Source organism: Phyllostomus hastatus, unplaced genomic scaffold (assembly GCF_019186645.2).
Source record: "Phyllostomus hastatus isolate PE091 unplaced genomic scaffold, TTU_PhHast_1.1 phas_scaffold_1674, whole genome shotgun sequence".
NCBI classification, from domain to species: Eukaryota; Metazoa; Chordata; class Mammalia; order Chiroptera; family Phyllostomidae; genus Phyllostomus; species Phyllostomus hastatus.
In genome coordinates this window covers 9,333,186-9,356,353 of record NW_025334011.1, presented here as the reverse complement: position 1 = coordinate 9,356,353, position 23,168 = coordinate 9,333,186, and the positions used below count along the sequence as shown (strand labels likewise).

Below are 23,168 nucleotides of genomic sequence, written 5' to 3'. Positions count from 1 at the left end.
ACATTAGAATCATTTATACCTTATGCAACAAGTATTTAAATGTTCATCAGTGTGTTCTGTAATTTGGGAAGTACACAATTGTGAGGACAGGTCAGTTTAATCCATAAGCATTTATAAACAGAGAAAGTGTTAAGACTTGGTCAGCTTGGATATACACTTACAGAATAATAATTAATAAAACTTTTTTTTCCATACCAATATGGGCTACTGGTATGCCTCCATTTCCTGTATCCTCTACTTTAGCCATCGTAAAGTTTCTTGATCCACTCATGCAAGAAGGTACATAAAACACATCTAAGAAATAATATATAATGAGCTTTCAATATTGAAGTGTGATTACTAAAGAAGAGAATGAATTTAATTGCCACAGAAATAGTAGATATTAAAAATATTTTTACTTCTAAATCAGTGTAATATATACTGGAAATAACAGTTGTAGCTCTTAGAGAATAAACTCTAATTTCTTCTCTGTCCAAAATCAGTTTGGTATACTATACTAGTGTTTAAAGGAATTTTATAAAACAACTATCTTATCAAAACCTGAGCTACCATAAAAACACAGCCAGTGCTTCCATATTGAAATTACTTTCACGGCAATAATGAACACCAGTGAAACATATATCTCTGATGCCTGATAATCATGAGGAGGATAAAGGAGGGGCCAGAGTTTACCCCAGTACTAGCACTCTCTCCTGCTTCAGTATTCTCAGGAGCAGCAATGATTTAATCTTCTGTTTCACTGCCAATATCCTAAAGTTCTCTCCAGTTTCCTCATCAACTCAAAAACTACCTAGCCTTTCTTTCCTCTCTCCTTTTCACTCTCCCCCTTTCCTCTTCAAAAGCAATTTTTATAACTTTGGTCTTAATTCTTCCCCTTTTCTCATTCTTTCTGTGGATTATCTGCACCACTTCTTCTTTCCTATGTTTAGCAGTAATATCTTACATCTGTAACTTATATTTCCTCATCTCTTTGTTTCTCTTGGCCATAGATGTGCTCAGAAGAAAAAACAAAACAATGCTTTCATTAATCTTTTCATGTCTTAAACTACCCAATGGCTCTTCTTCCAGATTTCTCTGAAGAGAAGTCTATACCCTTTCTCCTCAGAGTATGCAGGGTCTGAGGACCAGCAGCCCTGGCATCACCTCAGAGCTCATGAGAATGCAGACTACCAGGCCTTATGCTGTAATTTCCTTAGACTTGAAACTGCATTAGAAGTCATAAACTTTTAGCTTCTAGACAAGATGGAGGCATAGAAAGATACGCTTCGCTTCCTCCACAACCAAAAGGATAATAACCAATTTAAAAACAAAAACCAACCAGAACTGCAAGAAAATCATACTGTATGGTAGTCTGACAACCAAGGAGTTAAAGAAGAAACATTCATCCAGACTGGTAGGAGGGACAGAGAGGACACAAGGCAAGGTGGTAGCAGGCGGACAGGGCAGTCACACATTTCTGAGTGAATAAACCAGGAAAAACAACTGGGGAGTGAGACAGATCGTGCAACCCACAGTTCCAGTGCTGGGAAAGAAAGCTTCAAAACTTCTGGCTCTAAAAACCTAGAGGTTGTGGCAGTGGGAGAAACTGCCAGTCTCACAGGAGAGTCTGTTGGAGGGGACCACAGATCCTAAAATGTACATGATCCCACCCACCCAGGAATCAGCACCAGGAAGGCACAATTCATTTGTGGGTAGCAGGGGAAGTGACTGAAAGCTGCAGAGAACTGAGCAAGCAGCACTGTTCCCTCTCAGACCCCTCCCTCACATATAGCACCACAGTTCAGCAAAATGGGTTGCCCCGCCCTAGCAAATACCTAAGGCTCTGCCCTTTACATCATAACAGGCACACACAAGACAAAGAAATATGGCCCAAATGAAAGAACAGATCAAAACTCCAGAAAAAGAACTAAGTGATGAAGAGATAGCCAACCTATCAGAGGCAGAGTTCAAAACACTGGTAATCAGGATGCTCACAGAAATGACTGAGTATAGATGCAAAATAAAGGAAGAAGTGAAGGCTATGCAAAGTGAAATAAAGAAAAATATACAGGGAACCTACCACAAAGGGAAGGAAACCAGGACTCAAATCAATGATTTGGAACAGAAGAAAGAAATAAACATTCAACCAGAACAGAATAAAGAAGCAAGAATTCAAAAAAAAATGAGGAGAGGCTTAGGAACCTCTGGGACAACTTAAAATGTTCCAACATCCAAATCATGGGGTGCCAGAAGGCAAAGAAAAAGAGCAAGAAATTGAAAACTTATTTGAACAAATAATGAAGGAAAATTTCCCTAATCTGGCAAAGAAAATAAGACTTCCAGGAAATCCAGGAAGACCAGAGAATCCCAAAGTTGTTGAACCCAAGGAAGTGCACATCACGGCACATCATAATTACATTACCCAAGATTAAAGATTAGGAGAGAATCTTAAAAGCAGCAAGAGAAAAGAAGACAGTTACCTACAAAACGGTTCCCATAAGACTATCAGCTGATTTCTCAAAGGAAACTTTGCAGGCAAGAAGAGGCTGGAAAGAAGTATTCCAAGTCATGAAAGGCAAGGACCTACATCCAAGATTACTCTATTCAGCAAAGCTATCATTTAGAATGGAAGGGCAGATAAAGTGCTTCTCAGACAAGGTCAAGTTACAGGACTTCGTCATCACCAAGCCCTTATTATGTGAAATATTAAAAGGATTTTTCTAAGAAAAAGTGATCAAAATTATGAACAGTAAAATGACAACAAACTCACAACTATCAACAACTGAACCTAAAACAAAAACAAAAACAAACTAAAGAAACAATTAGAACAAAAACAGAACCACAGAAATGGAGATCATAGGGAACATTATCAGTGGGGAGGGGGAGTGGGGAGAATGGGGGAAAAGGTACAGAGAATAAAAAGCAGAATTGGTAGGTACAAAATAGACAGCAGGAGATTAAGAAAGTATAGGAAATGGAAAAACCAAAGGACTTACATGTATGACCCATGGACATGAACTAAGGGGTGGGAATGCTGGAGGGAAAGAGGGTAGAAGGTAGAGGAGGATATAGGGGAGAAAAAAATGGGACAACTGTAATAGCATAATCAATAAAATATACTTTAAAAAAAGAAGTCATAATCTTTTTACTGGACTTTTCATCAGGTTATAATTTCTTTGATCTCCCCATAACTGACCCTTCTCTCTCCTTGTTTCCAGTGCTCTCATTCTGGACTACAGAATACCAACTATCCAATGAATTAGCAACATTTTATATGACTTCAGAGTATAGACATTTAGAGCTGACCATGTATGCTTATGCTCATCTATGGTAGATAAAATACAGCTCTATATGATCCATAATGCCTTCCAATGGTGAGGAAAAGAATAAGAGTAGGGAAATTTTGTTGTACTTCTCTAACAAGTTTTGGTGCCAGAAGCTCTCTCTATATTCTTCTTATATTTCAAACACTCTGCTCTTCTATTTATTTATTTATAAATAATAATTTTATTTATTTTTAGGGGGGGCAGGGAGAAAGGGAAGGAGAGAAATATCAGTGTGCAGTTGCCTCTTGAGCGCCCCCACTGGGGACAGGGGTGGCAAGCCAGGCATGTGCCATGACTAGAAATTGAACTGGTGACCCTTCGGCTCCCAGGCTGGCACTCAGTCCACTGAGCCACACCAGGTAATGTCCCTCCTTTTTTTTAAAGAATTTTTTATTTTATCATCTCCCACTGTGCAGGGAGGGGCGAAAATAGGTTTACAGTCATTTATATGAAAAGTAATACAATAATTAAAAATAATAATAGAAGAATAAACTTTCTGTTTCATTACCCATAACTGTAAATAAACCTGCTTTTGCCTCACCCTATATAGCTGCTTCTTTTTCCTTCATTTACCCCGTATATATTTGCCTTTCTCATTCTTCACCCCTTATTTTATTTGCCTCTACCTTATAATCTCACTTTCCTCAGGTCTCAGAGCAGCTTGAAATGGAACAAATAATTTAGCTCCTGCAGTGGCACTCTCAATTTAGTCTCTTTGCTGACACCTAATAAGATTTACAACTTATTCTCACTTCTCTTTTTACTTACTCTGCATTTAACAGGTTATTTTTTTACTATTATAATATATTAGTGTTCATGTTTTATTGAACAACAATAAAAAAACATGCAGGCAAACATTTTGTCAAAGAACATTTTTATAAAATACAGCTCTTACATTCTACTTGTCCATTTAGTGTAATTTCAGATCTCTTACCTGAACCTACAGCTTCAGATAAATGATCGACATACTTCTGTGGAAGACTTGCAGAGAAACTGTCCTAAAATTTATATCAATAATGAGTTACACAAAGATTTCCTAACACCTTTCTAAGAAAATATCTCAATTTCCTACTTCAAAAGCATTTGGACTTAAAACTTTTAGAGAAGTAAGTGTTGAATAAAACATTTAAATAGACAACTTCACATATGCTCTCTAGATCAAGCTTTTTTTCCATCTTAATTTGGCTAATGGTTGTATATTGAGCTTGAAAAGCCAGAGAAAACACTATCCCAGTCAAAATACTGATGTATATGTACATTTCAACAAGGAACTGACTTTGAAATACCTACTTCTACTTTGCATTCTCCACCAAAATAAGAGGACATTTTAGTGGAAAAAAAACTTTTAAAACACATTATGTAGTAAGTATACTTGCTAAAAATTTAAATATTTCTGACAGAATTTTTTTTAGTGTGAAAAAAGATACTTGACGTAATAAGAAACTTTGGAATGTGTTGTGTTAGTATAAATAAAACACTGTAAAACCTGCTTTTAGTTGTGCACTCTAAGGCTTTGACAAAGCTATTATTTGATAAAATTTTTGATAGGGAAAATGGCTGAATAAAATGGCAAAACATAAGAAAATTTTTTCTTTAAATTATGTTTAAATAATTGCAACACATTGCACATATTCTTATGTAATCCTTCAAAACCTTATAGCAAGATTTAATAAGGGAAGAGTAAAAACATTTATTTATTAACCATCTAAAATGTGCCAGGTACTTATTAGGCACACTTTGATTCATTTCAACACACAACCACAATAATGAAAATGGTATGATGGTTACCCTGCCTCCTGCTTCTAGGTCATTCCTAGACGTTAGAGTAAAATGATGAACAGATGTGACCCATTGTTCTCTCTGTCCAACAAGTCCTTCTCCTAGACCTTCACGTGACTGGCTCCTTCACTTGGAAGTTTGTGTCACACTCAGAAAGTTCTTTTCTGACCACCTAGATTCCATTCCCATGCCCATTCTAAGTAAAACTCCCCCAATATTCTCTAACCTAATATTCTCCATTTTCTTTATATGAAGCACTTATAGTGACTCATAATGGGTTGTTGTTTACTTGTTTTTCTACCCCTCCCACTCACTACAGCCTAACTCCTCAACTTGCACATTCAGCATCTGACTGTCCAGCACATAGTTGGTATTTAATAACAGAAATTTAATTAAGGTCAAAATATGTATGACCTCATCAAGAAGGCCTCAAGTACTAAAGCACTACATACCTATAGGATAGCTCCGTTAATAGTCTACAAAACTTAATACCCCCCATATTAGAAATTTACATTCCCTTTCTAACTTTGCCATTTTTTTCTCAACACTACTGCCATTTTATTGCCCTTCAGGTTTATAAAGTGTCCTCAATATTTAGTAAGTCACTGAACACCACTGGGATCACTGCAGTCTTACATTTCCATAGCACCCTTTATAGCTTACAAAGTGTTTTTTGCATTTGTTACCACATTTGTTCATCACGCATACGTGAAATGTAGGTATTAGTATCATTGTTATGAATGAGGTTACTGATATTTCAACATGTTAAAACAAGTTTTCCCAAGATCCCATAGCTACGAAGTGACATGATCTTAGACTTCAAATACTGTGTTTGTACTGTTAGGCAGCAGTTGTCTATATCCAAGAGATCAGGCTCTTTGTATCTCTTCCCACAGCTGTTCCTTTAGATCAGCTCATCAGGTCATTGTACATAAGTTATCACAAGAATGTTTTCCATAAAGTCCTCAATGCATGCTGTTTTAATTATTGAAAACAGTCGCTACTTCTCAAAACACTACTATGCCAAATTGTTATAATCCTACATATTTATTACTATTCACCATGCTTTTCTTTCTCTGGAAATGTTCCTTGCACATCTACTTGACAATTCAAATTGAACAATACTTTGAAGTCCCAGGCATTATCTTTTCAAGTGCCAAGTTATAAAAACTACAATCCAAACTGTTTCTCTCTGAATTTCATTAGGAGTTTTACACACCCATATAAACCAAAGTAACATACATTGGCCATAGGTTGACCTGGAATAATTCTTTAGATTTTAGGTAAACTTAACTTCAGAACCCAAACTGATTATTTATGGCTTCAAAGTCTTAGTTATTTATAATACACAACACTGATTTTATTAAGTGAATCTTGAAATTAGTGGAATTGTACTATGCAATATTATTATAAGAAGTGGGGTAAAAGTAGGTTTATAGTTGTGAGTAGGTGAAACAGAGTTTAATTCTTGTAATATAAGTTATTATTGTATTATTTTCCATACGAACAACTGTGAACCTACTTTTACCCCACCCTGTATTCAGCACATAGTTATTTTATGAATTATAGGTTAAAATATAAAAAAATAATTTTAATGGGCAAATACAGAGATGAGAACATAAGGTCAAAGCATACCTTTCATCTAAAATAATAATAATAATAATAATAATAATAGTAATAATAAAAACTGTACCTCAGAGTCCCAAAGTGATTCTCTATCTTCATCTTCTCCTAATCCTAATGTTGCCATTTTATCTATAAAATATAGTCACAGATAATTAATGTGAAAATTTTTACTATGATTTTTAAATACATATACAGGTCTATCCCCATTTATGAATATTTCAATAAAATAAAAGTAACAGAAAAGATTTTCAGAGGTTTGAAGCATTTGCAGGAAGAAAAAAATGGTAGCAGTTGGGATACTTTTGAATAAAAACAAAAAAACCCTTTGAAAATGGATATTTGGTTCTATAGAAATTAGATTTGTTTATCCCAGCATTTAAACAAAGGAAAACATTCGTAGATAGTCACTAACTTACCACTACTACTGTTTTTATATTCTCCATCAACATAAGTCAAATTGTTATTATTTGTTTGGTTTTGTGGAGCACTTTTAGTAATATCAATACTATTTCCTTTTATTTTAATTGCTGGCTTTGTTGCTTCTTCCTATAAGAACAAAGCAAAACAAAATAAAAACCCAACTTTAGAAAAAGTCATGTTCATGCACTTTTTTGGTCACTCAGTCACTCAGTCAGCAGGCCAACAAAGATTTACTGTATCTATGAAATCATAGGCACTAACCTGGGAGAAGCTAGAAATATAAGTAAAAGATTTTGCCCAATATTCTAGTAGGGATAGAGATATAGGAAAATAAAAAAATATCATTTGCTAGGTCTACAACTGAAGTGAATAAACTACAGTAAGGGCACAAAGAAGACAACAGTCTGTTGTACCTGGGAAGCTCAGGAAATGATACACCATGAAAGATGTACTAAGTGCAGAGGAAGAGAGTGAAGGGCATCCTAGAAAGGGCAGCATGAGCAAAAGCATGAGGTAAGTGAGGGTACAAAAGGAATGTGGTAAAAATGGAATGGTGAAAACGGGATGGAGAGATAAAACTGGAGAATCAGGGCCTAACCAAAGTAGGCAAGTGTCATGCTAGCATATGAATTTTGCGCAAATGTAATGGAGAGCCATTAAATAAGCAGAGGAGTTGCATCATCACAGATATATTTTAAAGCAGTCACTCTGGCAGCAAAGTAAAGATGAATTTAAGTTGAGCAAAACTAGAAAAGAGTATTTCAAAATTGAAAGTGAGAAAGTAAATTACTGTAGGTATTAAAGTACTGATATAAAAAATGGCAGCAGGTAGAAAGTATTAAACTTGGTGAGTGACTGGATGTGCTGATCTCAGGGAGGACTGGCATCCGGGATTTTTCGTGCTTCCATGTTCCAGTGCTGCTCTTTATGAGGATGGGAAAACAGGTGACAGAGTAGACTACTGAGTCAGGAGAGAGGAAAGGGTCAGGGCCACTGTCTTCAGTTTGGGACATATCAAATTTGAGGCACCCAGGGGACTTAGAAGAAAGATCTAGGTAAATACACTTGAAGTAAAAATAGATGACCTTATTCAGGAAAAGTATATGATGTTAAGAAGATAGATATTTGTAAAATATACTGAAGAGACCTACAGAGAATTTTTAAAATTTTGAAAATAAAATAAGGGGAGGGTTCTAAAACAACATGGGACTCAACTTTTCAATTGTACATTTTAAAATTTGTTTTAACAATATAATATACCCTTTTACAGAAATATGCAAATATTTCAGTATAAACATTTTAAGTTTAATAAAAATTTGAATAATAAAATATCAATTCACAATTTTAGAAGACTCCTTTTTAAATATTAATTTCAAAAGGCAAGGTTTAAATTGTTGAAGATAAATGCTTATGTGATTACAAAATTATGAGGTATTTTAGTACCACTATGATGTATTAAAGGAATATAAAACCCTGTTTTAAAATTCACCTGGTTTTCTTACTTCCCTGTCAACAGCACACGAATGGCTCTAATTACCTGTCTACTCCATATAGCACAGGTGGCAAACATAAGGCCCGTGGGCAGAATCTGGCTCTCTACCTTGTTTATCCGTCCTGGCACGTTGTTTCTATCAGGTGGCAGCACTGAGCTCCTTGCCCCTAGTTAAGGAGTGGTTACATTTATACAGTCCTCAAATTACATTCAGCCCTTTGAAGGCAACTGTAAGGCTGATGTGGCCCCCAGTGAAAATGAGTTTGACACCCCTGCCATATAGGATGATATTTAAAGATGTATTAAAAAATCTAGTATAAAAACTAATAAAACTATAATTATCCAAGTTGAAGATTTAAAAGTCTTCAAATATATCTATGATTATCAAGGAGGAGCAAATGAAAAAGGGACTAAAAAATCAAGTCACTAGCATGTCTGAGATTTAGATAAGGATTTTCATGATAGGTTTAACAACTATGAATGCCAGAGTTAATAGTTTCTTAAGAATAATATATAATGTACCCATTTTTAAAAATATTTTCAAAAGTAAAAACTCATCTTTCAGAGGTAATTTTCGGTATTGTTGGTACTCTTTCCTTGATATCAATAGCAAGCATTTTATATCAGAAAAAAAAATCAGAAATTTTGTGATTTCATTCATTTGATATTTGCATATGTTTCCAGCTGAAACCACATTTGGCTCTGCAGTCCTGCTTCATCTCCACTCCCATTCCATGCCTTCCTATGCTTCCTTTCTTCCTTTAGTCTCCCATTCCTGAACAATCCCTTAGAGTGAAGCACTGTGATAGACACTCAGAGAACACAGAAAGGGAGGGAGTCCATATGCGCCCTCCCAGTCCTGCTCTGTCAGATCCTGCCCCGGAGCAGGCTGTAGACTAAAGCTCAGAGATGTTCAATGTATTATTATTTACAGTGGCAAAACAACTAACTGGCTATCTATACATAGGCAACTGAATAAGTAACTCATGTGGTTTTCACATATTAGTCTTTGCAGCAACTGCACCAAAATAGCTGCTTAGAGAACAATGTTAACAGACATGTTTTAAGTGAGCCCATTTGATGATTTTAAAATGTAAAACATGATCTCATCTTAAGGAAAATGTTTTCAGCTTTTCCTATTAAGTAGGACATTAGCTGTTGGTTTGTTATACATGGTTTTTATTACATTGAAGTATATTTCCTCTACTCCCACTTTGCTGAGAGTTTTGTTTTTAAAATCATAACTGGATGCTGTATTTTATCAAATGCTTTCATGGTTATCTATTGATATAATCATGATTTATATCCTTCATTTTATTTGGTATAGCTTCCTTTTATTTAGTATTTGGTATTAATTGATTTGTGGATATTGAACAAACTGTGCAGCCCAGGAATAAATCCCACTTGATCATGGTGTATAATCTTTTTAATGTATTGCTGAATTTCATTTGCTAATATTTTATTGAGGATTTTTGCATCTATGTTCATCAGGAATATTGGCCTATAATTTCCTTTATTTGGAATATCTTTGTCTGGTTTTGGAGTCAAGATAATGCTGGCATTGTAAAAAGAGCTTGAAGTCTTCACTCCTCTTGAATTTTCTGGAATAGTTTTAGATGTAAGTTCTTTATTGAATATTTGGTAAAATTAACTAGTAAGGCCATCTAGCCCAGGACTTTTGTTTGTTGAGAAATTTTTTATTACTGATTCAATTTCGTTGGTAGTAATCTATCTGTTCAGATTTTCTATTTCTTGATTCAGTTTTGTGAGATTCTATGTTTCTAGGAATTTATCCATTTCTTCCAGATTGTCCAATTTGTTGACATGTATTTTTAGTGTTTTCTTACAACCCTTTGTATTTCTGTGGTGTCAGTTGCCACTTCTCTTTCATTGGTGATTCCATTTCTTTGGGTCCTCTCTTTTTCTCTATGAGACTGATAAAAGGTTTATCAACCTTGGTTATCCTTCCAAAGAACCAGCCGTTGGTTTCATTGATATTTTGCATTTTTTAGACCATACTTTATTTATTTCCACTCTGATCCTTATTATTTCTTTCATTTCTTCTACTCACTTTTAGCTTTGCTTAATTGTTCTTTCTCTAGTTCCTTTGGGTGTAAGGTTAAATTGTTTGAGATTTTTCTTATTTCTTCAGGTAGGCCTGCATTGCTATTAATTTTCATTTGTTTCAAGGAAACTTTTATTTCTTTCTTGATCTCACTGTTAATTCATTCCTTGTTTAATAATATATTATTTAGCCTCCAGGTGTTTGTGTATTTTTTAGTTTTCTTTTTGTAATTTGTGGTCGATAAATATGCTTGACATAATTTTAATTTTTTAAATTTACTAAGATTTGTTTCATGGCTTAAAGTACAGTCTATCTTATAAAATGTTCCATGTATACTTTAAAAAATATATATTCTACTTTTTTGTCAGGGGGGATGCTCTAAAAACACCAATTAAATTCATCTGGTGTAATGTGTCATTTAAGGCTGTTACTACCTAGTAGATTTTCTGTCTGAAAGATCTATCCATTGATGTCAATGGGGTATTAAAGTCCCCTACTCTGACTGTATTACTGTTGATCTCTCCCTTTATGCCTATCATGATTTGCTTTATATATTTAGGTGCTCCTGAAAGTTCCGACCAAGACAGAGGCATAGGTAGAAAACCTCTGCTTCCTTGTACAACCAAAAGGAGGATAACAACCAATCTAAAATCAATAAACAACCAGAAGTGCCAGAAAATCAAACTGCATGGAATTCCAACAATTGAGGAATTAAAAAAAAATCAATCAAAACAATGAGAAAGGTAAGGCTTCGGATCTCAGGGGCAGGACTGGCTACAGCGAGGCAGCAGGCTGTGCAGGCAGGGCTGACTTAAGGGGAAACTGAGACTCAAAGTTGACAGTGGACTATAGCGTTTCCTGTGGTGGGAGAAACTCCAAGTCTCACATGAGAGTCCGTTGGAAAGTATGCTAGGGGAGCAGGGGAGGTGCATTGTTCCCTCTCTGGCCCCACCCCCATAGGCAGTGCAGCACTGTACCAAAGAGGGTTGCCCTGCCTGGGTGAATACCTAAGTCCCCGCCCCCTTACAACTTATCAGGTATGCCAAGACAAAGAAATATGGCCCAAACAAAAGAACACAGCAAAACAGCAGAAAGAGAAGTAAACAATGAGGAGATAACCAAACTATCTGATGGATAATTTAAAGCCCTGGTAATCAAAATGCTCACAGATCTGATGGAGCTTGGTTGAAAAATGAAAAAAGAAATGAAAGATACCCAAAAGAAAATAAAGCAAAATATTCAGGGAACCAACAGTGACAGGAAGGAAAATCAAGACTCAAAGCAACAATTTGGAACAAAAACAAAAAAAATAAACATCCAACCAGAACAGAATGAAGAAACAAGAATTCCAAAAAGTGAAGAGTCTTACAAACTTCTAAGACAACCTGAAACGTTCCAATATCTGAAATACAGAGGTGCCAGAAGGCGAAGAACAAGAGCAAGAAAATGAAAACTTATTTGAACAAATAATGAAGGAGAACTTCCCCAATCTAGCGAAGAATATAGACTTCCAGGAAGTCCAGGAAGCCTAGAGAGTCCCAAAGAAGTTGGACCCAAGGAGGAACACACCAAGGCACATCATCATTAAGTTAACCAAGATTAAAGATACAGAGAAAAATCCTAAAAGCAGCAAGAGAAAAGGAGATAGTTACCTACAAAGGAGTGCCCATAAGACTGTCAGCTGATTTCTTGAAAGAAACCTTGCAGGCAAGAAGGGGCTGGAAAGAAGTATTCAAGGTCAGGAAAAGCAAAGACCTACATCCAAGATTACTCTATCCAGTAAAGTTTTCATTTAGAATGGAAGGGCAGATAAAGTGCTTCCCAGATAAGGTTAAGTTAAAGGAGTTGATCATCACCAAGCCATTATTATATGAGATGTTAAAGGGATTCTTTTAAGAAAAAGAAGGTCAAAAATATGAACAGTAAAATGACAACAAACTCACAACTATCAACAAATGAACCTAAAAGAAAAGAAAAATAATGAAAACAAAAACTAAGCAAACAACTAGAACAGGAACAGAATCAGAGAAATGGACATCACACAGAGGGATTTCAGTGGGAAGGGAGGAATGGGGGGGAAGGTACAAGGAAGAAGCAACATAATTAGTAGGCATAAAATAGATGTGGAGAGATAAAAAATGGTATAGGAAACAGAGGACTCAAAGAACTTATATGTACAACCCATGGACTTGAACTAAATGGGCAGAATGCTGGAGGGTTGGAGGGCAGGGTAGAGGGGGGAGTAAAGGGGGAGAGTTGTGAAAACTGTAACAGCATAATCAATTAAAAATACTAAAAAGAAAAAATAAAGTATTTAGGTGCCCCTATGTAGAATGCACACATATTCAGAAGGATTATATCCTCTTGTGGCAGTGATCCTTTTATTATAATATACTGTCCTTCTTTATCTCATATTATAGTATTTTTAAGTCCATTTCACAACTTTCATTCAACATACTATTGGAAGTCCTAGCTATAGCAGTATTACAAGAAAAAGAAATAAAAGATATCCAAATTGGAAAGGAAGAAGTATTACTGTCATTCTTTGAAGATGACATGATACAATACATAAAAAACCCCAACAGCCCTGGCCAGCGTGACTCAGTTGGTTGGAGCATCATCCCACAAACTGAAAGGTTGCAGGTTCAAGTCTTGGTCAAGGCACATACCCAGTTTGTGGGTTTGGTTCCTGGTTGGGGTGTGTATAAAATTCAATCAATTGTTGTTTCTCTCTCAAATTGATGCTTCTCTTCCTCTCTTTCACCCTCCTTTTCCCACTCTCTAGGATCAAGGAGCATGTCCTTAAGTAAGGATTAAAAAAATTAAAGTAAAATAAAATAAACCCAAACAATTCCACCAAAACCCTACTAGAACTTATTAATGAATTCAGTAAAGTAGCAGGATACAAAATTAAGTCAGAAATTGGTTACATTTTTATATGCCAATAATAATCTACCAGAAAGAGAAATTAAGAAAACAATTCGATTTATAATTGCATTAAAAAGAAATAAAATACTGCCCTGGCTGGTGTGGCTCAGTGGATTGAGCACCAGCCTGCAAGCCAAGGGGCTGTGGTTCAATTCCCAGTCATGGCACATGCCTAGGTTGTGGGCCAGGTCAGGTGCCCAGTAGAAAATGTGTGAGAGGCAACCACACATTGATGTTTCTCTCCCTTTCTTTCTCTTTCCCTTCCCCTCTGTCTAAAATAAATAAATAAACTATTTTTTAAGAAATAAAATACCTAGTAATAAATTTAACCAAGGATGTAAAAGACTTGTACCTAGAAAATTATAAGACATTGAAGAAAAAAAAAGATACAAATAAATGCAAGCATATATCATGTTCATGGGTAGAATGGATAGAATGAAATAACATCATTAAAATGTCCAGACTACCCAAAACAATCTACAGAGTCAATGTAGTAGCTATCAAAATATCAATAGCATTTTTTAATGAACTAGAACAAAAGACCTTATATACCACAGCATTCTTAAGGAAGAAAAATGAATTTGGAAGTATCACAGTACTGGACATCAAACTATAGTAATCAAAGCAGCATGGTACCTTCATAAAAACATACACATAGCCCAATGAAACAGAATATAGAGCCCAGAAATAAAACCATGCCTATAATGTCAATTCATATATGAAAAGACAGATTCATGCAAAAAACAAAACAAAACAAAACAAAAAACAACTAAACTACCTTCTTATACCATATATAAGAATAAACTCAAAATAGATTAAAGACTTAAATGTGAGACCTGAAACCATGAAAACTTTTGGAAAAAATCATGGGTAGTAATCTCTGACAGTAATGACTCAGTAATATTTTTTAATGTTATCTCCTCGGGCAAGGGAAACAAAAGAAAAATGAACAAATGACACTACAAACTAAAATGTTTTTCACAGCAAAGAAAACCATCAACAAAACAAAAAGACAATTGACTGAAAGTGAGAACATATTAACCAATGATACTTCTATTAAAGGGTTAATATCTAAAATTTATAAATAACGCATACAACTCCTAAAAACAAACAATCCAATCTAAAATGGGCAAAAGCCTGAATAGACATTTCTCCACAGGGGACATACAGATGGCAAACAGATATATGAAAAGTATTTCATTGTCAACAAAAACAAAGAGAAATTACCTCACACCTGTCATAATGGCTATCATCAATACATCACCAAACAAGTGTTGGTGAGGATGTGGAGAACAGGGAACCCTTGTGCAGTTTTGGTGGGAATGTGGACTGGTGCAGCCACTATGGAAAACACCATGGAGTTTCCTCAAAAAATTAAAAATAGAATTACCGTATGATACAGTAATTCCACTCCTAGGAATATATGTGAGAAATCCAAAACACTAATTCAAAGAGATATATGCAACCCTATGTTCACTGCAGCATTATTTATAATAGCTAAGATATGAAAGCAACCCAAGTGCCCGTCAACAGATAAATGGATACAGACGCAGTAAATATTTACAATGGAATATTACTCTGCCGTAAAAAGAATAGAATCTTACCATTTGTAACATGGATGGACTTACAGGGAATTATGCTAAGTGAAATAAGTCAGACAAAGAAAGACAAATACCATCTGACTTCATTAATATGTGGAATCTAAAGAACAAAATAAAGAAACAAAGAAAACAGAAGAAACACATTCATACATACAGTGAACAAATTGAAGGGACACTAGATGGGAGAGGAGTCAGGGGGTAAGTGAAAGAGGTGAAGGGAATAGAAAGTTACAAAACTATCACAGGGATGTAAAGTACAGAATAAGGAATATAGTCAATAATATTGTAATAACTATTTATGGTGCCAGGTAGGTACTAGTATTATCAGTGAGATCACTTTATAAATTATATAATTCTCAAACCACCACGCTGTACACTTGAAATAAATACTAAATAACACTGTATGTCAACTGTAATTTAAAACTAAAAATAAATAAAATACAATGTAACTATCTTAATTTAATTGACTTATGACAGTATTCTTTATTTAGTGAGGTAAAGCTCACAAAACATAAAACGAACCCTTTTAAAGTGAAAAATTCAGTAGCATTTAGTACATTCCCAACATTGTGCAACCATCACTTCTAGTTTCAAAACATCTTCCTCACCATAAAAGGAAACTCCATTCCCATTCAACCGATATTCCCAATTCCCCCCATCCCCAGTCCCAGGCAAGGACTAACTTACTTTCTGTATGGATTAACTTATTCTGGATATTTCATATAAAACGAATCATACAATTATAAATAATGTAAAAAATGAATCTCTACATAAAAAATAACTTTTATTTTACTTAGGAGCATTTCATCTTAAAATTTAATGAACAGAGATTAAGAACCTCTTATATAATCATAAATTTCATTTTTATTTCTTTAAATTATATTTTATTGATTATGCTATTACAGTTGTCCCTATTTTCCCCCATGGCCTTCCTTCACCCCTCACCCCCCACTCACTCAGGAAATCCACCCCATATTGTTCATGTCCATGGGTAATGTGTATAGGTTCTTTGGCTACTCCATTTACTATACTGTACTTTAAATCCCATGGATACTATGTGACTACCTATTTGTACTCCTTAACCCTTTCACCTCTTTACCTATTCCCGTACACCCCCCGTCCATTTGGCAACCATCAAAATGCTCTCTGTAAACATGACTCTGTCTCTGTTCTTTGTGTTAGCTTAGTTTGTTTTTAGATTCAATTGTTGATAGGTATGTATTTATTGTCATTTTATTGTTCATACTTCTGACCTTCTATTTCTTAAATAAGTACTTTAACATTTCATATAATAATGGTTTGATGATGATGAATTCCCTTAGTCTTTTTTGTCTGAGAAGCTTTTTACCTGCCCTTTGATTCTAAATGATAGTTTTGCTGGGTAGAGCAATCTTGACTGTAGGTCTCTGGTTTTTATGACTTTGAGAATTTTTTGCCAATCCCTTCTTGCCTGAAAAGTTTCTTTTGAAAAGTCAGTTGACAGTCTTATACAAACTCCCCTGTAGGTAACTAACTTCTTTGCTCTTACTGCTTTTAAGATTCTCTCTTTATCTTTAAGCTTTGGAATTTTAATTAGGACGTGTCTTGGTATGGTTCCCTTTGGGTCCACCTTGTTTGGGACTCTCCGTGCTTCCTGGACTTGCATGTCTATTTCCTTTATCAAATTAGGGAAGTTTTCTTTTATTTTTTTTCAAATAGATTTCCAATTTATTGCTCTTTCTCTTCTCCTTCTGGTAACCCTATTATGTGAATATTGGACCTCTTGAAATTGTCCCAGAAGTTGCTTATACTATCCTCACTTTTTGAGATTCTTTTTCGTTCTTGTCCTGATTTATTGTTTTTTTGCTTCCTTATGTTCCAAATCATTGATTTGACTCTTGGCTGCATCCATTCTACTGGTTGTTTCTCTGTAAATTGTTCTTTATTTCAATTAGTGTATCCTTCATTTCTGACCGGATCTTTTTGATGCTGCTGAGGTCCTCACTAAGCTCCTTGAGCAACCTGAGAACCAATGTTTTGAACTCTACATCTGAAAGATTCCTTATCTCCATTTTGTTTCACTTTTTCTGGAGTTTTGATCTATTATTTCATTTGGGCCATGTTTCTTTGTCTCCTCATTTTGGCAGCCTCCCTGTGTTTGTTTCTATGTATCAGGTAGAACTGCTCTGACTCCATATCTTGGTAGTGTGGCCTAAAGTAGCAGGTGCCCTGTAGGATCCAGTGGCACAGCCTTCCCTATCACCCAAGCTGGGTACTCTCAGTGCATCTTTCATATGGGGTAAGTACAGGCCCCTCTTACAGTTAAGCTCTACAGTTGGCAGACCAATGGGAGAAATTTACCCAGGCCAGTCAACTGCAAGGATTGGCTGTGACCACTGCCCACCAACCTCTGCCCTCCATAGAGGATCAGCTGTCCAGAGGCAGGGTGGTAGGGGCAGTCTGTAGCTGCCCACTAGATGTGCAGGCCCTGGGGTTTCCCAGGTAGTGCAGGCCAAGGTCAGCCCCCACCTGTGTTTTGCCCTGGGCCACCCTGCTTGAGCTGTAAAGCAATCTGAAATGGCTGCTACTTGTGCTGGGCTTGGAGATTCCCAGGTGAAGCCAAACTGTGAACCTAGGCTGCTGCTGCTAGTGCTAGGCCTGGAACTTACTGAGGTTAGCTGTTGTTTGAGAGGATTTAGGAAGTTGTGAAGCATGAGCCAAAACCAGCCATTCAAATGGAAAAACAGTGTGGGCAGACATGTAAGTTGGGTGGGGTAGAGTCTCCAGGGATCTCCAGGGCAGGTCAAACAGTGTTAGCCAGGTTGATGGAGTCTCAGATATGGCACCAGCTTGCTGGCTCTGTGGGGGAGGGTTCAGAAAAGACACAATGGCCTCTGCTTGCCTCTATGCCAGGCACTTCTGTTTCTCCCTGTATGCCACTGGTGCCTTTTAAGCTGTTACCCCAGTGCTGGAACACAGAGGGAATGAGTCTGAGTAGGTGAGTCTGTGTGTAGATTCTTTAAGAGAAACTGCTTGGGACTCGAAAGTTTTTCCACCAACTCAATCCTACTGATTTTTATAGCCAGAAGTTATGGGTACTTATCTTCTAGGCACTTGGGAGCTTGGGCTGGGGGGCCTGGTATGAGGCTCGGACTCCTCACTCCTAAGATATCCCTTCCGAATTTTTATATACCACACATGGGTGTGGGACCAGCCCATTCTGTGCTGGTTTCCCTCCTATTAGTCTAGATGGATGTGGCTTCTTTAGTTCTGTAGTTGTCAAGACTTCCATTCACCTCAATTTCTGATGGTTCTGAGTGATGATTATTCTGTATTTTAGTTGTAATTTTGATATGGTTGTGCAAGGAAGCAAGTCATGTCTGTATAGATGAAAAGTCCCTCATAATCATAATTTTTTATTTTAATTAATGAAAAAAATGATATAACATGGTTATTTATTTTCTCTTTACAGGCAAAAAAAGAAAAAGAAAGAAAAATATCTAAAACAACTACCCAGATTATACCAAAGTGTAAGATGAGTCAATTTAAAAAGCTGAGTATATACCAAACAGTAAGATGTCAGAAGCAACAAGAAAATGGCAAAAATTCATAATTCATAATAAATCTGATAAACCTAAAACATATTTCAATTTGCATTATTTATGAACTCAGGTTTTATTATATAAAATATAAAATATCAATTTATTAAACTTAAAGGTGAAGATTTTAAAAAAACAATTTCAAATTAAAACTTTAATAACCAGAGAAAGGTTACAATTAAATTTTCCTTTAGTCCTTCATAAAAATCAGCTGTAAGTAATTCAAAAGAGTCTGAGCAATTTTTTCATTACCTAGGCTTCTTTGCTTAATTTGCATTAAAAATTATTCTATCATATTTCATAATATAATGAGTTCCTGCCTTCACTTATGCCTTCTATTTCTGTTGTGTTTTTATAATCTCTTCATCTTGACTCTCATATTAAATCTTTATTTTCATCTTACTCTTCTTACATGGATTGTCCCCCTTTATACTTTTTATATCTTCACATTCATCTACTTGTTCTTTCCAGTAGCTTTCCAATGTATTCCTTCCATTAGGGCATGTGTAAGAACTGTTTATACATGCCCACTAACCTGTATAAATCCAAATCTTGTACGTATATTGCTCTTCTTCCTATTCTTGTTTTCTATTATGATCTTAAGGACTTCCATTTCTTTCTAGGGTCCTGGTCATTACTATAGAATGATCAGGGGTATGGTATGTGAAAAATCATGGGGAAAAACAGTTAAAATAATAAAACTTACCTTTGGAAAACCAATGCGTTCTAAAGACATGTGAGAAGCTTTTAGAAGAGGTTCAAGTGATGAAAAGGTAGGTTGAGAAAAGCCCTGGACTTTTTCAGATGTCTTGGGGAAAGTTCCAATCACATCTTCATTTTCACTATGAAAAGTATTGTCTTCACATAAGGTCCTATTTTCTGGTCCCACAATGGCATATTTTGCTTCTGCTACATTAAAACAAAGTAAAGAATACATGAAAATATTTATAACTTCAAATCAATGAATAACAGAAGTACAGCCAGCCTTCAAGTAGCTTACTGTTTTCGTGGGATTGTTGAATAGCGGTCATTAGCTTTGTCAAGCTTGGCTTCATGACATTCTAGAAAAAAAATTAGATCTTTAAATAACAAATTTGAAAGCAACAATAATACACACCATTCCTATGTGAGATTACACAAAAATGTAATCATTCAGATGTAAGATGAAAGTCTTCTTTCACTGCAGATGGCTATTGTTGTGTTGGTTGTCATTTTTAAAATTTGATAATCTAAGGGAAAAGAGGTCAGTGCCCCTGACTGAATAGCCAGGTATTGCATGTTTTAAAAATTCTAGCTGCATACCAGTTAAAAATCACTGGCATGGATGGACCTAGAAAGTATTATACTAAGTGACAAAAGTCAAAAAGTGAAAGACAAATACCATATGATTTTACCTACATATAGAATCTAATGAACAAACAAAAAAGAAATGAATAGATGCAGAGAACAAATGGTGGTGGTGGGGATGGAGGGCAGGTAGCAAAATGGTGAAGGGATTAAGAAACACAAATTGGTAGTTACAAAATAGTCATGGGGATACAAAATGCAGCATAAGGAATACAGTCAGTAATACTGTAATAACTATGTATGGCATCAGGGGAATACTGGCTTTATTGGGGAGATCACTTTGTGATTTATATGAATCTCTTACTACTATGCTGTACACCTGAAACTAATATAATATTGAAAGTCAACTGTAATTGAAATAAGAAGTTCAAAAGCAACAATGAGTTTTCTGAAATTTGATGTTTTACTATTTGGTTATTAAGAATTTCTGCTTCTAGATCTAGTTATTTTAAGCAAAACATGTATTCTTCACTTAAATACATAGTTTTAAATTGACTCTCAATGGAATGACTTAAAATAACAGTGGGATCCTTTTGCAACACAGTTTCTGAGAAAGACAACTTAAATTTCTAAGCTTACACATTTTATAATATTATTTCAGTTCAAATGTGGAACCTAAGTTAGACAAAATAAAACTCTCTCCTAACAATTATATGATACCAAAATAAAAGCAGCCCAAGATCAAAGAAACCTATATATTATATGATATATAGTTTTAGAACTGAGAGATACCAAGATTTCCTGATTATTACAGTAAGTAACTGGATCCACTAAAGAATCACTTAGGCATGAATATTATAAAAATCATGCTGGTATGATTTAAAAGTCACATTAAAAATGCTTATCCTTGACCAAATTTCCCATCTTGTCTTTAGTGAGAAAGTTTTTCTCACTGTAATTTTTCTACACCCTTTTCTAAAGGGTGTATTTTCCAGGCCTTTCTCTTTTTCAGCCCCCACCTTGAGTACTTAAAGTTAAAAAAAATATGCAATACATCATGTTTCTACCCAAATGATTTGCTCTGACCAATTTTTCATTATAAACATAAAATAATGATAGGTAGACCAATACTACATTTTAAGAGTAAGTGCTACACAAAAGTAAATTCAGAGCAGGAAAATTAATTCCATGATAGAGCACTTTACCTTGGTATCAAAATTGAAGTCTTCATCTTCTGATGTAGGCCATGAATCATCAATGTCAGGTTTGCTGGACAGCCTTTAGAATAAAAATAGCCAATAAAAATTAGCTCATTCCTTTAAAAAAACAACCAAAAAGTTGAGTGAAAGGTCAGTTATCTGTATATTAAATGAAGTTTCTTCTATAATTAATATTTGGCCTGTTTTAAAAAAGCTGCCTCCATGTCCCCCAACCTATGAACTATTCAATGAAGACGCTAAGTTCCCACGAAGGGTGACAGCCAATATAATAGCAAAGCCTGAAGTTAATTTGTTTTCACACAAATTCCTAAACGCAGAATTAAAAATCCAATAAACGGCTGACACGACTTTTGATTCCTGAACTGGAAAAGATCTGATGATCTGATGACCTTAATCAAGGTAGAAAGACACACTGTTTCTTCTCCATTGTCTGTCCTTGGTTCAAAGACTAATCTATGTCTGTCAAAAATAGCAGTCTAGTTTCTTTAGGAAGGAACTTATTAAGGTGACTCTATTTCTTCCTTCTGCCCAAAAACAGTATAGGGAGTTCCTTGACATGTTTAAATGTTAAATGTCCAAATGTCAAATAACAAATGTTATGACGTTAGCCTTCCCACTCCCAGATCAAGCTTCTGCATGCTCCAAGACCATCTCCAACCTTTAAATATTCAGCCTATGAAGACACAGACTCTTGAACAAGGATGGGCTCAAATGACCAAGAGTAGAGTTCTCTATTTCTCTGCTCCTGGAAAATAAGCGAAATGGAGTCTGCCATCCACTCCTAATATAGGCATGTTATCAACTACCCAACTACATTACCAATTTGATAGCCGTCCCTACCCCATTCCTACATGGGAAGGACATCAGCTAATTGGGAAAGAGGCAGAGGTGAGGAGACACCTGCAGTGGGCCATAGATCTACACAGTTCAGCAATCTCCAGTTCCTTACAACTCAAGGGGATCTAAGGCCCACTCTGTAAGTTGGAGTTCAGAGAGATGATACCAGAGTCTTGTTTGCAATAAGGACAATCTTTCCAAATTATCTTAATACCTTTCAACAGAAACCCTGAATTTTGCTAGTTTTTCCAATTAAGCAAACAAACAAAAGAGGAGTAACCTCTTCAGGACTCTCTTGAAATCTTTATTTTAATCTGCCTTTCTAGACAACTCCCAGCATCCTGTGGCCTTCCTTCTTTTAACTTATCTTTAACTTGTCATAAGCCCCAATATTTTGATCTCTTCTCCCTACCTGTTCTTTCATCTCTTTTCTAAAACCCTTATTCCTATCACAACCCAGTGTTGTTCCTTTTGAATTTCATTGCTAATTATTCTATCTTCTTGCACTGCATTCACTACACCTAGTCCCTACTAGGCTTAGAAACCTGAATTTACATCTCACTTCCACCACTGACCATATCCAAAGAAGTCACTTTAATTTCTTTGAGTTGCAAATTCTACATGTTAGCAACCAGTTTGCCAGGATGTTAAACACAAGCTGAAGTTCTAGAGGGTGTTTTGATTAATTGCTAAGATTCCTTAATGTGCTCTTGATTCTATCTATAGAAAAATGGAGAACATGTAGCTGGCAGAAGTGGAAAAAACTAAGATGATGAGAGAAACTCCAAAAAAGGCAGAGAAGAAAGTTAGAAATCAAAAAAAGTCATGGAAGAAAAAAGGACTCTAGATAAAAAAGAAAAAAAAAGTCTCATACAGCTAGGCAAAGTTACTGGCATGAAGAGAAAACCAGACTGGGAAGTCAATGAGTCAAGAAATCAGTTCGGAATATCCTCTAAATAGATGCTGAATTGAATCAACATAACATGGTCTATGCACAGATATTCTTCACTTACAAAAGAGTAATTCATAT

At 35.5% G+C, this 23,168-nt stretch overlaps 1 protein-coding gene across 7 annotated transcripts in view; it reads right to left on the bottom strand.

Moving 5' to 3' along the window:
- Positions 1–23,168, bottom strand: part of LOC123831249 (ankyrin repeat domain-containing protein 26-like) — a 111,489-nt gene that overhangs the window by 68,701 nt on the left and 19,620 nt on the right. For 6 of the 7 annotated variants that reach the window (XM_045858059.1, XM_045858065.1, XM_045858061.1 and 3 more), the window contains 7 exons: positions 21,287–21,359; positions 19,795–19,855; positions 19,501–19,703; positions 7,127–7,256; positions 6,778–6,839; positions 4,240–4,303; positions 196–294 (listed from right to left, as the gene is read on the bottom strand). In XM_045858059.1, coding sequence (XP_045714015.1) covers positions 196–294; positions 4,240–4,303; positions 6,778–6,839; positions 7,127–7,256; positions 19,501–19,703; positions 19,795–19,855; positions 21,287–21,359 — 692 coding nt within the window. The remainder of the gene's footprint in view (positions 1–195; positions 295–4,239; positions 4,304–6,777; positions 6,840–7,126; positions 7,257–19,500; positions 19,704–19,794; positions 19,856–21,286; positions 21,360–23,168) is intronic. The other variant, XM_045858064.1, reaches the window with a different exon arrangement.